General features: G+C 41.7%; 1 protein-coding gene across 5 annotated transcripts in view; it reads right to left on the reverse strand.

Moving 5' to 3' along the window:
* NMNAT2 (nicotinamide nucleotide adenylyltransferase 2) overlaps positions 1-14,424 on the reverse strand; it is a 220,310-nt gene that overhangs the window by 160,039 nt on the left and 45,847 nt on the right. For 2 of the 5 annotated variants that reach the window (XM_018060703.1, XM_018060702.1), the window contains one exon: positions 8,877-9,022. In XM_018060703.1, coding sequence (XP_017916192.1) covers positions 8,877-8,961 — 85 coding nt within the window. In that variant the 5' untranslated portion in view covers positions 8,962-9,022. Of the gene's footprint in view, positions 1-8,876; positions 9,023-9,757; positions 9,854-11,306; positions 11,323-14,424 lie in introns of those variants that run through there. The other 3 variants (XM_005690958.3, XM_005690959.3, XM_013970348.2) reach the window with 3 other exon arrangements.

Here is a 14,424-nt window from a genome sequence, read left to right on the forward strand (position 1 = left end):
TTATAATACTTGCCTTTGCTGCGGAGTTAGTAGATCATTGAGACACTGCACAAAAGGAGGAGGGAGCCAATGCCAGGAAGATGGCCTTAGTCATACCATGTAAGCCATTGAATGTCTTTTTTAGTCTAAAATATTTCTGAGGCTATCTGCCAAACTGTATTTAAAAAAAAAAAAAAGCAAATGTGATCCAGGCATTTGAATGCTTATAATTGGAAAACGTAGGACAATGGAAAATTGCATTCTTTGTAAATTGATACTGCATTTACATATATTGAGATATGGAACACATATCCATAAAGTTGTATAACTCTCTATAAAATGCATTCCTATATCCCAGTTCTTAGTTTGTTAGATCAGATCCTTAAAAATTATTTTTAATGCCTTTGTTTAACCAAAATTTGGTGTGCTGAGTATTTTTTTAAAACCAGTGTTAAAAAAAATATTTAGGGACTTCCCCAACAGTCCAGTGGTTAAGACTCCACCTTCTAATGCAAGGAGTGTGGGTTTGATCCCTGGTTAGGGAAGTAAGGTCCCACATGCCATGGGGTATGGCCAAAAATTAAAGATAAAAATTAATGCATTCCTTTGTTCCTTTAGAATCTTTCTTGAGCAATTCAGGATGAGATGAACACTTTAAAAATGAGTGAGAACTGTACTAGAAAGTGTGTATTTCATAGTATCATTAAATATTGATTAAGTATCCACTACACATACAACACTGTATTAGTAGCTAAGAGGACAATGATATTATAAAATTTAGATTTGAATCTTTTTAAAGAAACACTTGCAAAACGGGGTTTTCGTTCTCTTTCCTGGTCATGCATAGTTTCACAATTACTGCCTATCAACAGAAAAATAACAGAAAATAGAGATTATCCACCTAGTTGTGCATTTTCCTCTTATGTCTGAGGATCTCTCTAAAGCAGAGGGAGATCCAGACTGGAGGGCTGACAGGTTATGTTTCCAGTTGAGTTTGCCTCTGCACTTGAGGCTGTTCATTTGACTTGGTCTAAAATTGGAAATTTGTGTAGAAGTGTTTCTCTTGAGACTTGCAACATTTTAAAGGATGTTCCTACTAAGCAGTAATGCAAACTGAAAGTCATAGAAGCCTCTTAATTCTGATGGTTCTAAGCATAATCATTTTGATATGTATAATAAGACCAAGGAAAATGAAAAGAGAAACTTAATATTTCTTCATTTCAAAATTTTTAGCACATCAACCTTCTGGGTTATATCCTGTTCCTTGGTTTGAGACGTGTTCTAGATGGGAGAGTTGCCTATCATAATTAGCATAATTATGTCCACTTGGGGTTCAGTCAATCAGTTCAGCAGGAGAAAGTAAACCTGTTCATGTAGGCAAAAACACATACATTTTTTTTTTTCAGCATTATTCTCATGTCATGAGCAGGCACTGCTGCTGCTGCTGCTGCTAAGTCGCATCAGTCGTGTCCGACTCTGTGTGACCCCATAGATGGCAGCCCAACAGGCTCCTCTGTCCCTGGGATTCTCCAGGCAAGAATACTGGAGTGGGTTGCCATTTCCTTCTCCAATGCAGGAAAGTGAAAAGTGAAAGTGAAGTCGCTCAGTAGTGTCCGACCCTTAGCAACCCCATGGACTGCAGCCTACCAGGCTCCTCCGTCCATGGGATTTTCCAGGCAAGAGTACTGGAGTGGGGTGCCATGGCCTTCTCTGATGAACAGGCACAGCCCTTGCCAATGAAACTACCATGAGTGATGCATGAGTTTCCATTATTGAACCTTCAACTTACCAGTGAATTAGAATTTCCAAGCATCCACCTAAATGTATTAGGTTGGCCAAAAAGTTTGCTTGGGTTTTTCGTAACATTGTATGAAAAAACCTGAATGAGATTTTGGTCAGCCTTATATTATATTATTACAGCTGTCATCACAATGATGGGTATTCACAATGGCCTTTTGAACTGCATCAACTGTTTTCAGTTTCACAGCCTCAACATTACAAAAGAGTCAACTTTAGGGTTATAAAAAAGCTAGCAAACTCTTTATCTTTTTATTTCTATAATGTTAATGAATTTCAATATATTTCTTGAATGAAGAGCTTTGAATAATCCAAATGGAACCTACTGGGAGTTTTCATTTGAAGTTTCAGTTGTCCCAGGCTACAAAGAACCTTTGAATTTAGGTATTTCCTTCTTTTGCACTAGGCTTCCCTGGTGGCTCAGACAGTAAATAAATCTGCCTACAACACAGATTGTAGGCTCAATCTGTGGGTTAGGAAGACCCCCTGGAGAAGGGAATGGCAACTCAGTCCAGTATTCTTGCCTGGAGATTCCCAGGACAGAGGAGGTTGGCAGGCTACATTCCACAGGGTTGCAAAGAGGCAGACATGACTGAGTGACTTTCACTTTCTTTGGCATTAGTACTAATACTTGGTTAGAATGCATATTACCAAAATTTTAGAGTAGGAAATATGAATCTTCACTTTCCTCACCAAACCCAAACCTGCTTCTTTTCCAATGTTCTTTATCCATCCATCTTGGATTAAAACCTGCCAATTACACTAGACTATTCTGCCATCACCTACCCATCAAATCACAAAATAAGGATCTTTTACCTTCTAAATATTTTAAAATACACATTCACTCTCCATTCCAAATGCCACCAACCTGGGCAAGGTAATAGTCTTTTCTGACTTGAACTCTGTACTGCTGAAATAGGTTCCTAGCTGGTCACCATATCTCCATCCTTTCCCTTCACCAATTTATATTTAAAATTCAACTAAATCATAATTTCATGAATATAATAATTACATCCCTTTTCTTAAAAAATGCAATATTTGTCACTGTAATTGGCATAAAGTCTAAGCTCTTTAATAGGACTTAAAGTATTCATGATTGATCAGAATTCCACCTAACTTTCCAGTCTTATCTCTTACTCTCCCCCATCTTGAATCCTCCTGAGCTTTCTTCTGTTCTAATATGCCATGGCTCTCTGTCTCATCACCCCAGCTCTCATGCATGCTTGATTCCTCCACCAGGAACAACATTCTACACATTTGTTTATTTTTTTTATTCAACAACTATTATGAAGCAAAGACTTGCTATTTGCAATTGTTATTATATTATACTATTGGGTTGGCCAAAGAGTTTGTTCAGGTTTTTCTGGAACATCATACAAAAACTCAAATGAATTTTTTGGCCAATTCCATATGCAGTTGTGCTGTGCTTAGTTGCTAAGTTGTGTCTGACTCTTTGTGACCCCGTGGACTCTAGCCCTCCAGGCTCCTCTGTCCATGGGGATTCTCCAGGCAAGAATACTGGAGTGGGTTGCCATGCCTTCCTCCAGGGGATCTTCCTAGCCCAGTGATCAAACCCAGGTCTTCCACACTGCAGGTGGATTCTTTATCATCTGAGTGCCCAGGGAAGCCCAAGAATACTGGAGTGGGTGGCTGATTCCTTCTCCAGGGGAACTTCCTGACCCAGGAATTGAACTGGGGTCACCTGTATTGCAGGTGGATTCTTTACCAGCTGAGCTACCAGGGAAGCCCCAACCCCATATTATGGAGAGCCTATTCCACGTTAGGTACTAGTAAGTAAATCAATAGTTAAACCAAGCATAGTTTCTGTCTCAGTAAAGGCTATTGTCTAGCATGGGAAATAGTCATGAAACAAAGAATGAGGTTAGAGTTATGACATGGAAAATATAAAGTTATGCAGGATCAAATGTCAGGTAACCACACTTAATATAGGAGTCAGTGTAGGTTCCCCTGCTGAAGCTAAAATCTGAAGGATGAGTAGGAGCTAGTTGTGGTAACAGAATAGTGGAGAAGGAGGAGAAGTGGTGAAGGAAATGTCCCGGCCACACAGTTAAATGGACAACAAATGGACACAAATACTGAGAAAAGAAATAACTTGTCCACATTATAAGACTTCCTCGGTGGCTCAGATGGTAAAGAATCCGCATGCAATGTGGGAGACTTGGGTTGGGAAGATTCCTTGGAGAAGGGAACAGCTACCCACTCCAGTATCCTGGCTTGGAGAATTCCATGGACAGAGGAGCCTGGCAGACTATAGTTCATGGGGTCGCAATGAGTTGAACATGACCGAGACTTTCACTTTCACTTTTTCCTTATTATAAGCATAAGATATTGGGAACAGATATCTTTATTGAATATATTTTGTTGGTGGTTTGTGTTGCAAAGGTAAACAATTTATAAAGTTCTCATTACCCTTTGTTGATAACTAAGTTCAATGGCTCCTCTTTTCATAATTGCTGTTGCAATTAAAGGAATAAAAAAGCATCTTTGGTGAGATACAGAATCTGTATATCAGGAAATTGACTCTATTTGACTTCTGCTTTATGATTGTGAACAAATGACTTACACCTGTTCCTCTGCTTTGCTGTTTATAAAAGAGTGATGATAACACTATCCAGTTTAACTTACAGGGTGGTATCAAATAGTGGTGCAAAAGCACCACTTAATGAGCCTCAGTGCTTAATGACCTTTTAAAAAATATGCATTTCAAACACACTAAACAATTTCTTAATTTTAGACTGTTCTCTACATATTGGTAGCAACTCAAATTCATTTTTCTTATGATTCTAGCTGTAGCAATAGGGGCTGCAATTCCAATTTCACAGCAAGTAGAAAGTTGTCTTCATTAGCTTTCAAGAGAAACAGAATTGGATTATGTCTCTTTTCAAAAAACCCAACTGTTCAATTTACAAATATTTTGAAGCAGAAAAACCGGAAAATCCAGTTATTTTGCACTCATCAAATACACAGGACACATTTCTTCTGTGATCAAGTCCCTCAATTCCTTTACTTTTCATGGAAGTTAATCTGATCAGTCTTTTCTTACTTTTCTGTCTAAACTATCTGATCTCCCACTAGCATTCACGCATGTATGCGTGCTCAGTCACTCAGTCATGTCCAACTCTTTGCGACCCCATGGACTGTAGGCTGCCAGGCTCCTCTGTCCATGGGGATTCTCCAGGCAAGAATACTGGAGCAGGTTGCCACTGCCTCCTCCAGGGGATCTTCCTGACCCAGAGATCTCTCCCACTGGCATATTTATTGACAAACATGGCAATACAAATGCAAAGAAAGTTTTACTGAAATATAATCTCTCATGCTTAGTAACTAATAATTTACAGGTTAAAAAGAAAAAGAGAGACTTTCTGGCCTCATGTTATTTTTGTATGTAATAAGGCAGACATGAAGTAAGACACCATTGGTTTAGGGGTCTAGTTTGCCAAAACCTTTTATTCATCCCTGAAAGCATTTTAGTTACAGTTAAGTATATAGGTGTCAAATATCTCTATCACAAATATTGATCTTTTCTTCCATGTTTCCATAGTCGTAAACAAGAATAATATCAATTCCTCTTTCAGAATCTAAGGACAAGTTCATTCTGAAATATTTTATAAATATTGAGAACTGTACAAATACTATTTTACAGAGATGAAGAGTGAGTTTTTAGTTCTGAATGTCACTTTTTTGTTGTTTGTTTACAGTCTCTTTTCTCTCTGGTGAGCAAAATTGGATTTCAAAATATAGGAGCTCTAATAAAGGTGTCTAATTTCAAAGTCCTATTTGGGTCTTTAATTAAATTTATTTTTTGCTGTTTGTTGTTTAGTCTCTCAGCCATATTCGATTCTTTTGCAACCCCACAGACTGTAGCCCTCTGTCCATGGATTTCCCAGGCAAGAATATGGGAGTAGGTTGCCACGCCCTCCTCCAGGGGATCTTTCTGACCCAGGGATCGAACCCACTGTTCCTGTTGAGGCTCCTGCCACGTCTTGTGTACTGCAGGTGGATTTTTTTTTTTTTTTTTTTTTTTAACCACTGAGCCATGGGGGAATCTTTTTTTATTTGACTGCGGCAGGTCGTATTTGCAACATATGGGATTTTCGATCTTCACTGGGGCATGCAGGTTCTTTTAGTTGCAGCGTGTGAACTCAGCTGTAGTACATGGGATCTAGTTCTCTGACCAGGGATGGAATCCAGGCACCCTGCAAAGGGATGGCAGGGTCTTAGTCACTAGACCACCAGGGATGTCCCTGTTTGGATCTTTTAAAAGTTTTTCTATTACTAATTTCAAGAATCTTTAAAAAGTTTGATAATTTTATTGCATTAATTCTGTATTGTTGGGGAAAATTTTTTAAAGTCATTTAAAAGGAGAAAATAGATCATGGATGATTGGTTTCTTTAGAAATGGGGAAGAGCTCTTAAGGAAATGCATATTTAGGAAACTTACTTAGTTGATGGCAAATTTAATTCTAATCTGTTAGTATATGCTTGAAGAAAAGAGAGTTCATGGAATTATACAGTCAGAAGATTAGTGAGCACTTCTTTCTGCTTTTGGTACAGTGCAAAGGCCTATTCAAGAGGAATCTGAAATGTGGGGCTCAAGTCTCAGTTCTGCCACCCACTCTCCATGTCACTTAAGCTACTTAAGAAAGCCACTTGGCCTCTGAACATCAGTTTCTTGTTTGTAAAATGGAGATAATGATGCCTTTCTTATAAGCTTCCTACTAGGAATAAGAGACATACACAATGAAAATGCTTTGTAAATCAGAAGCTGCTTTACAAAAATAAATTAACAAAACTTATCACTAGCTCAAAGATTCCCAGAAGAGATTCAACAAAAAATAGCTTAATATGTACTTTGGGTTCTTGTTCCCTTTTCAATGCATATGTGCTAAATCCTTCATTAGGTTATAAGATCCTTACAGCCACAGTGGGCACACCATATCCTCTGTCACGTTACTCTCTGGACTACACATAATGGACACTCAAAAGGCTTTGTTGACACATATTCTCTCCTCTTCCTCAGTTCCACTGGCAAGCAAAAATCACTACTGTCAAAAAGTCTAAACCTCTCTACTGTAATCCATATTTATTTCGTTATATTCTCTCCTCTAAAGTCATGGAGAATTGGCAGGTCAGCAGCAACTTAACAAAGCCTCAAGGCAAAATCCTTTGTTCTCAATCTAAATCTGCCCCTCTTGCAATACAAAACAAGTGGAATTAAGTACATCCTTGGCTCCAGGAAGAAAGGGAGAGTACCTCCTGGCCCACTAAAGATTTCTAGAGCCACGGAATTCCACAGGAAAGTCCCCCCCCCTCTCTGAGTAACTGAGAGGAATAAAGTATAGCAACATAAAATGGTTAGAGGAAAGACTCACAGAGAAGAACAGGAGTGAAGACACCAAAATCAAAAGAAAGTGAAAAGAGTGTTCCCAGGGCGATGATACTCGCTTAGAAGGCTGATGACATGCTCTGCTCTACCCTCATGCCTGAACAACAGTCTTTAATAGGTAAGTTGGCACCAGCTCCTGACCCAGCGTTTTTAAGAGTGAAGGTACCGCGGTGAGGAACAGATGGCTACCTCAGTCTCCCTCCTAGGATCCTATGAATGTGCCTATCCGATGCGCACTCTGCTCAAAGTATACTCTTTTCATGAGGTTTTTATTAGGGGTGTCCAGTTCAACTCACCTGTTAGTTTAAAAGAGGAATATTTTTCTTCGAAGCTACTTTGCCCTGTCTTTACCAATACATCGTGGCTTTCATTAAACAGCCTTTAGGAGGGCCCACGCATTCCTCAGGCTCGGGGTAAACACGTGTGTCGGCAGGCAGCTCTGGCGCGCCCTGCGTTTCAGCACCACCGTCTCCGGACAGCGCCTCGCTGGCCGGCCGGGTTGAGGCCTTCCGTCCTTCACTCATCCACCCCCGGCCCACTCGCTTTCCTCTTTTCCCTCAGTGCCAGAAAAAAAGCACCCCAACTTCTAACTTCCCAATCCTTGCTTCTACAGTGACCTTCGCGACCCTTCCTCGGAGTCTAAACGCGCACGCCCCAGCACCTTCGGGTCCTTCGGCACCAGCACCCGAGCAGCATCGGTGGCCCGAGACCGCCTCCGGGCAAGGATCACCCTTTCCTCGCCACTCCTGAATCCCAACCCAGCAGCCAGGAGCCCCGGCTCGCTCCGTCTCTCTCTTCGCCCCAAAGCCTCTGAAAAAAAACGCGCGACAATGCCCTCTCCCCCCGCCCCAACACACAACACACACACACACACACACACACACACACACACACACACTCATACACACACTCGCACGCCGCAAGCCTTGCGGGTGCCATCACCGCCCTGGGCAGAGCCTCAGCCAACTTGGGCCCCATCCTTCAACACCGGCTCGCAGAGGGCCGCCCGCAGCGACCGCCCCGCCTCCTCCCCTTCCTAGTCGACTGGTCCCGGCAGCGGAGCCCAGGCCCCCGCCCCCTGTCCCCCCACCTCCACATTCACTAAGCCATCCGCCTCGCGCGGGTAATACACGCTCCGCAGCCCTCAAACATTTGCCCCGGGCCGCCCCCGAAACCATCAGCCAAACCATAAACGAATCTCCTTGAGCCCAGCCCAGTTCCTGGTGTGTTGTGTGTGTGCTTGTCTCCAAAGCCTATACATCATTAACTCCTTCGAGCTTTCAGCCCAACCTAAACAAATAGCACGTTATCTCCGACCCCTTTCCCCCTTCTCCGCGCCCCAGCCTCTTCCCCCATCCCACTCGCCAAGTCGCCAAACCAACCACCGCACCCCAGCCCTCAAACCTCGACTTCCCACCCAACCCAAAACAACACTCGCCTCCAGCCCCTCCCATCCCCCACCCCATGGCCCCCCAGCAAGCCGGGTCTGGCCCGAGCGAGTGACGCCTCGAAAGAGCAGCTGGCATCCCCTGCCGGGAGCCCAGGATAGAGGGGCTGACCTCTCACCAGCTGGATCAGCCAGCACACCCGTCCGAATGGGCACTCGCCAAACCGTCACACGCCCTGGAAAACACAGGTGCCGGGGAAAGGAGAGAGGCGGAAGCAGTCTCCGGGGGTGGGCGGGAGGACTCACCGAACATCTGAATGTGCCCTTTGGTTATGGGATTGAAGCTGCCGCAGGCGAGCAAGATAACGTGCGTCTTGGTGGTCTCGGTCATGGCGCGGGCGGGTCCCTCGCGCTGGCCCAGGGGTCGCCTCTCTTTTTGTGTCTCGATGTGTCTGCAGAGGGAGAAAGGAAGGCGAGGCTCCGGTGGTGGATGCTGTGGACTCCGAGGAGCCGCTCCAGACGCAAACCGCGTCACTCCCCGCCTCCCTTTAACGCTTGCAGCTCCGGCAAGATCCGAGGCTGCTTTTGTATATGCTAAGCTCCGTTCTCCTTTCCTTCTAGCTTCTTTCGCGTCTCCCGAGCTGGTCTCCGTCTCCTCCCTTTCTCTGACCCTACCCCACCTCACCCTCTCTTCCTTAGTGTTTACCTACAAATCAAGTTGTGGTACCCAAGCCCAACCCTGAGCACCCCAACAGGCAACGATCAGCATGGTGTGAGCCCTTTCTCTTTTCTCATTTTGAATTAGTTTTCCTCCCCTAATCAAACATTTTTTTTCTGTCGACATCAACTTTCTCTAACATTTCCAGCTCCAAAAGTGTTTGATATTAAGAACTGTTTTCTTTCTCTCCCTCCCAAAATTTTAAGTGAGAAATAACAATTGATCAATTGAGGAGTATTCATTTCTGCCTGTCTTTCCCCCCTTATCTCATGGTTTTGAACTACTGAACTGAGTCCAGAGCTTGACCAAGTGGTTGCCAAGATATAGGAGGAAGCTGAATCCTTCTCCTGGCATACTGCTCCTTTTGTGCGCTGAAGCAATGAGAACACGGATGTCACAGAGTTACTAAAGCTGTGTTAAAAACTACTGTGATCTTACGTAAGATATCAAAATTCAGACAAAGATTTACCCATTCATAAGTGTTTGAGTGTCCACGATGTGTTAGCCTCTGATATAAACCCTGCTGATAAAGCAAAGTCTCAGTCTTCATCAGGTTTACATTCTACTGGAAAGAGACAGACAATAAACAGAGAAGGAACATATTAGATGGTGATTGTGCCATGCACAGTAAGTGAATGCAATTCACTCTCTGACAGAACAAAGGGTGAATGGAGGAGAGGGGACTGATTGAAATGAAGAAGTTAGGGAAGGCCTCTCTGGGGTGGTGAAATTTAAACTGTGACCTAAATGACAAGGAGCTGCTAGTATAAATATTCTGGGGCAAGGAGGGGTTCATTGTCCTCCTAGAAATGAAGGGCCAGAGTGTATGAATAATGGGGAAAATGCTAAGAGAGAAGACTGGACTGGTGATCAGGATCAAATCAAGGAGGGCTTGTAGGCTAGGGTAGGGTTTGGATGTTTTTCTAAAAGAAATAACTTGGAGAGAAATAACAAAAGGAAACCACTGAAGCTTTTAGGCAGGGAAATGACAAGTAATTTACATTTTTATAAGATCACTCTGGCTTCTTAGTGGAAAATGGGAAGACAAGGAAAGCACTTAGGAAATCCCGCTGGTAGGTTGGCAGGTGGAGTTGTCCTCGGCCTAGGTTTTATAGAGGTAAAGCTGATGAGAAGAAAATGGTCTCGGGATAAGTTTTGTTGGTAAAGTTTACAATCTTTGCAAATGAACTAGATGTGAAGGAAGGGAGAAAGAACAATCTAAAAAAGTGTCTAGAAATTTGGCTTAAGTAAATGAGTAGACAGAGAATGAGAAAGATGGGGAAAGAAAGTTTCAGGGATGACCAAGTGTTCTAGCCTGATACAAAAACAGAGCTAATAACTCGAGATTTTTTTTAAATGGCATTAAAAAAATAAGATATAATTGATATATCCCATTGTATTAGTTTTAGTTGCATGTAATAACTCTGAACTTAGAGATCCGTAAGTACAACTATTTACCTTTCTTGGGCTTCTAGATTCTTAGGTAAATTTCTACCTCTTTTAATGGGTCATTGTTTCTTATTTAAGAGCATGTATTTGTGGTGTACAGTAAATATTTGTTAAATTATGCTGAACAGCAAATCAATCCTAATATGCATAAAATTTCTAGTTTAAAGACAAGTATCAGAATCAATGTATATTTTAATGGTTTTGTATCTTCCCTGATATGGGGTGCAGACTAGTGCGGTAGACAAGCAGGAGATATTTAGGGGGGCCTGACTTGGGTTTGAAACTCTGATACTTACTAGCTGGACAACAAATATTTATTGAATGTCTGCCATGTGCCAGGCACTTGATTTAGGGGCTGTGAGCAAACCAAAGTTCCTGCTTTAATACAGCTCACATTCTAGAGGGCAAAACAGATCATTAAAAAAACAAAAGAAACATGATGGTAATCGATACCATAGGCTTCTCTGGTGGTAAAGAATCTGCCTGTTGATGCAGGAAATGCAGGTTTGATCCCTGGGTCAGGAAGAGCCTCTGGAGAAGGAAATGGCAACCCACTCCAGTATTCTTACCTTGGAAACCCCATGGACAGAGGCTCCTGGAGGGCTACAGTCAAAGGGGTCGCAAACTTCGAACACAGCTTAGCAACTGAGGAACAACAATGACGACAGACATCACAATGGGAAGGGGAAAAAAGCTAGGTGAGAAGAAAAAGAAAGGGAAATCCTCCTTTATTTAAGTGGTCCTAGACGGCCTCTCCAGTAAGATGGGATCTGAGCAAAGACCTGAAAGAAGTGAAGGAATGTGTCATTTGAATATCTGGGGAAAAACATAACCTGAAAGAAAGTGAAAGTGAAAGTCGCTCAGTCATGTCCAACTGTTTTGGACCCCATGGACTATATAGTCCATGGAATTCCATGGAAGGGAAGTAACCATTCCCTTCTGCAAGGGATCTTCCCAACCTAGGAATCAAACCCAGGTCTCCCACATTGCAGGTGGAGTCTTTACCAGCTAAGCTACCAGGGAAACCCAATGTAAAGAGCCTGAGGAGCGAGAGTGTTTGGGAGTCTTCAACAAGCATACCTGTACAGCTGGAGAAAAGAAAGTGGAAAGTGGTGGGAGACAGATTGGAAAAGTAGGATCAGATAGATCAGATAGGGCCTTACAGGCCCTTGTTAGGGCTTGGCTTTTTCAGAGATAAGAAGTCACTGGAGGGTTTTGAATGGAGAAGTGACATGAGATGATTTACATTTGAAAAGTATCATTTTGGCAGGAAATATAAATTTTGGAGTCATCAGTATAGTTTTATATTTAAAACCATAGGAGTAAATGAGGTCACTTTGGGAGTAACAGATATACATAAAAAGAAGAAAAAGAGGTGCTCAGATTCAGCTCCAGGATGCACCAAATGAATAGCTAACGTTCACTATCAACAGAAGCCCTGGCACTGTAAGCCATTTACAGATGTTAATTCATTTAACACCAAAATTCTGAGTTCAAATAATTTTATCCCATTTTAGAGATGTGCATAAGGGAGAAGACAAAAATGAAATAACTGGTAGGAGTAAGTATGGAGCCAGATTCAATCCCAGGTACTTTTAATTGAAGGCCCTGCTGTTGATCCAATGCTATCTCGTCTTGTTTCACTGCTACGCTGTACAGGCATATCTTGTTTTGTTGAACTTCACAGAGACTGTTTCTTCTTCAGATTGAAAGTTTGTGGTAACCCTGAGTTGAGCATGTGTACCCATACTGTTTTTTCCAACAGCATTTGCTCACTTCGGGTCTCTGTGTCACCGTATTTCAAGCTTTTCCATTGTTATTATATTTATTACAATGCTGTGCAATCAGTTGTGTATGGTAATTGTTTAGGAGCACTATGAACCACACCATGTTAGATGGCAAACTTAAATGATAAATCTGTGTTCTGAATGCTCATCTCCCTCCCTCTCCTCAGGCCTCTTTATTTCCTGAGACACAATAATATTGAAATTAGGCCAATTAATAACCCTCCAGTGGCCTGTAAGTGTTCAGGTGAAAGGAAGGTTTGACTGATGTAGCAAACTCCATTGCTGTCTTATTTCAAAAAGTTTCCAGAGCCACCCCCACCTCAGCAATCACCACCATGATCAGTCAGCAGCTATCAGCATCCAAGACCCTCAATCAGCAAAAACTTTATGACTTGCTGAAGGTACCGATGATGGCTATCATTTTTTAAGCCAAAAAAAGCATTTTTAAAAATTAAGGCATGTACATTTTTAAGACATAACACAATTTCAAAGTTAACTGACCATAGTACAGTATAAACATGAATTTTATATGCTTTGAGAAACCAAAAAAAAAAAAATCCCTGTGATCACTTTATTGCCATATTCCTTTATTGTGGTAGTCTCGAACCAAACTTGCAATATCTCTGAGGTATGTCTGGACATTTTTATACATTCATAAAAATAAGGATGACTATACCCACACCATAGGGAAGGCAATGGCAACCCACTCCAGTACTCTTGCCTGGAAAATCTCATGGACGGAGGAGCCTGGTAGGCTGCAGTCCATGGGGTCGCTAAGAGTCGGACACGACTGAAGTGACTTAGCAGCAGCAGCAGCAGACCCACACCAAGCCACAGAGTTGTGAAGGTTACCAGTAATGTATGCAGAACACCTAGCATATAGTAGATGGTCAATAAGTGATACCCATTTTATAAATGAGAGAATGGAACTTTGTAACAGAGTTTGAAGAACAGAGAATTGCCTTACCAAGTCTTCAGGCTTTCCCCTCCTCTATAGAGGAAAAATGGAAAAGTAGGCAACAAGACACTTGCTGGAATGACTGGGCACTCACTCTACAAGCTAATTTCAATAAAAAGAAAGAAAACAATGTCTAATTCAATCTTCCCACACGGAATAGTGGTCAATAAATATTCACTGATGAATTAAATACAAAATGCTCAGAGAGTAACAGTGAAATGTGAATTTGTAATACAACGCAATAAATATGTTTCAGTCTTGTAGGTTATGTCTTAAGGCATAGTTTAAATTCTATAGATTTGATTAATTGGTTGTGATTCTAATTGACTCTGGTAATTTTCTTTGCTGCTGATCTCTAATTTGTGTATCCCCAAAGAGGGCTCTGGAACTGAAACAGAAAAACACTGAAAACAAATCTTGGTTCTGTCACTTGCCAATTGTTTGGCTTTGGGTCATTTATTGCTAAGCCTGGAGATACAGTGGTCCACCCTCATCCCTGGTTTCAGCTACTTATGGTCAATGTTGGTCTGAAAATATTAAATGGAAAATTCCAGAGATAAACAATTCATAAGTTTTAAATTACACACTGTTTTGATTAGCAGGATGAAATCTTGCACCTTCAGGCTCCATCTTTCTGGGACCCCCAATCACCAACAAAATCTGTTCCTGACATCCAAACAATGATCCAGGATCATCCAAAGCAGACAATCCTTCTTCGGAAAAATCCTCAGAATGTCAATAGTAGCCTAATGCTATGTCATTTGCCTCACTTCATCTCATCAAGTGTTTCATTATCTCACATCATCACAAGAAGAGTAATATAGTACAAGAAGAAAACTTTGAGAGAGGGACCACATTCACATAATTTTTATTACAGTATATTGTTGTAGCTGTTCTATATTATTATTGTTAATCTCTTACTGTGCCTAATTTATAAATTTA

Source organism: Capra hircus, chromosome 16, assembly GCF_001704415.2.
Source record: "Capra hircus breed San Clemente chromosome 16, ASM170441v1, whole genome shotgun sequence".
Taxonomy (NCBI): Eukaryota; Metazoa; Chordata; class Mammalia; order Artiodactyla; family Bovidae; genus Capra; species Capra hircus.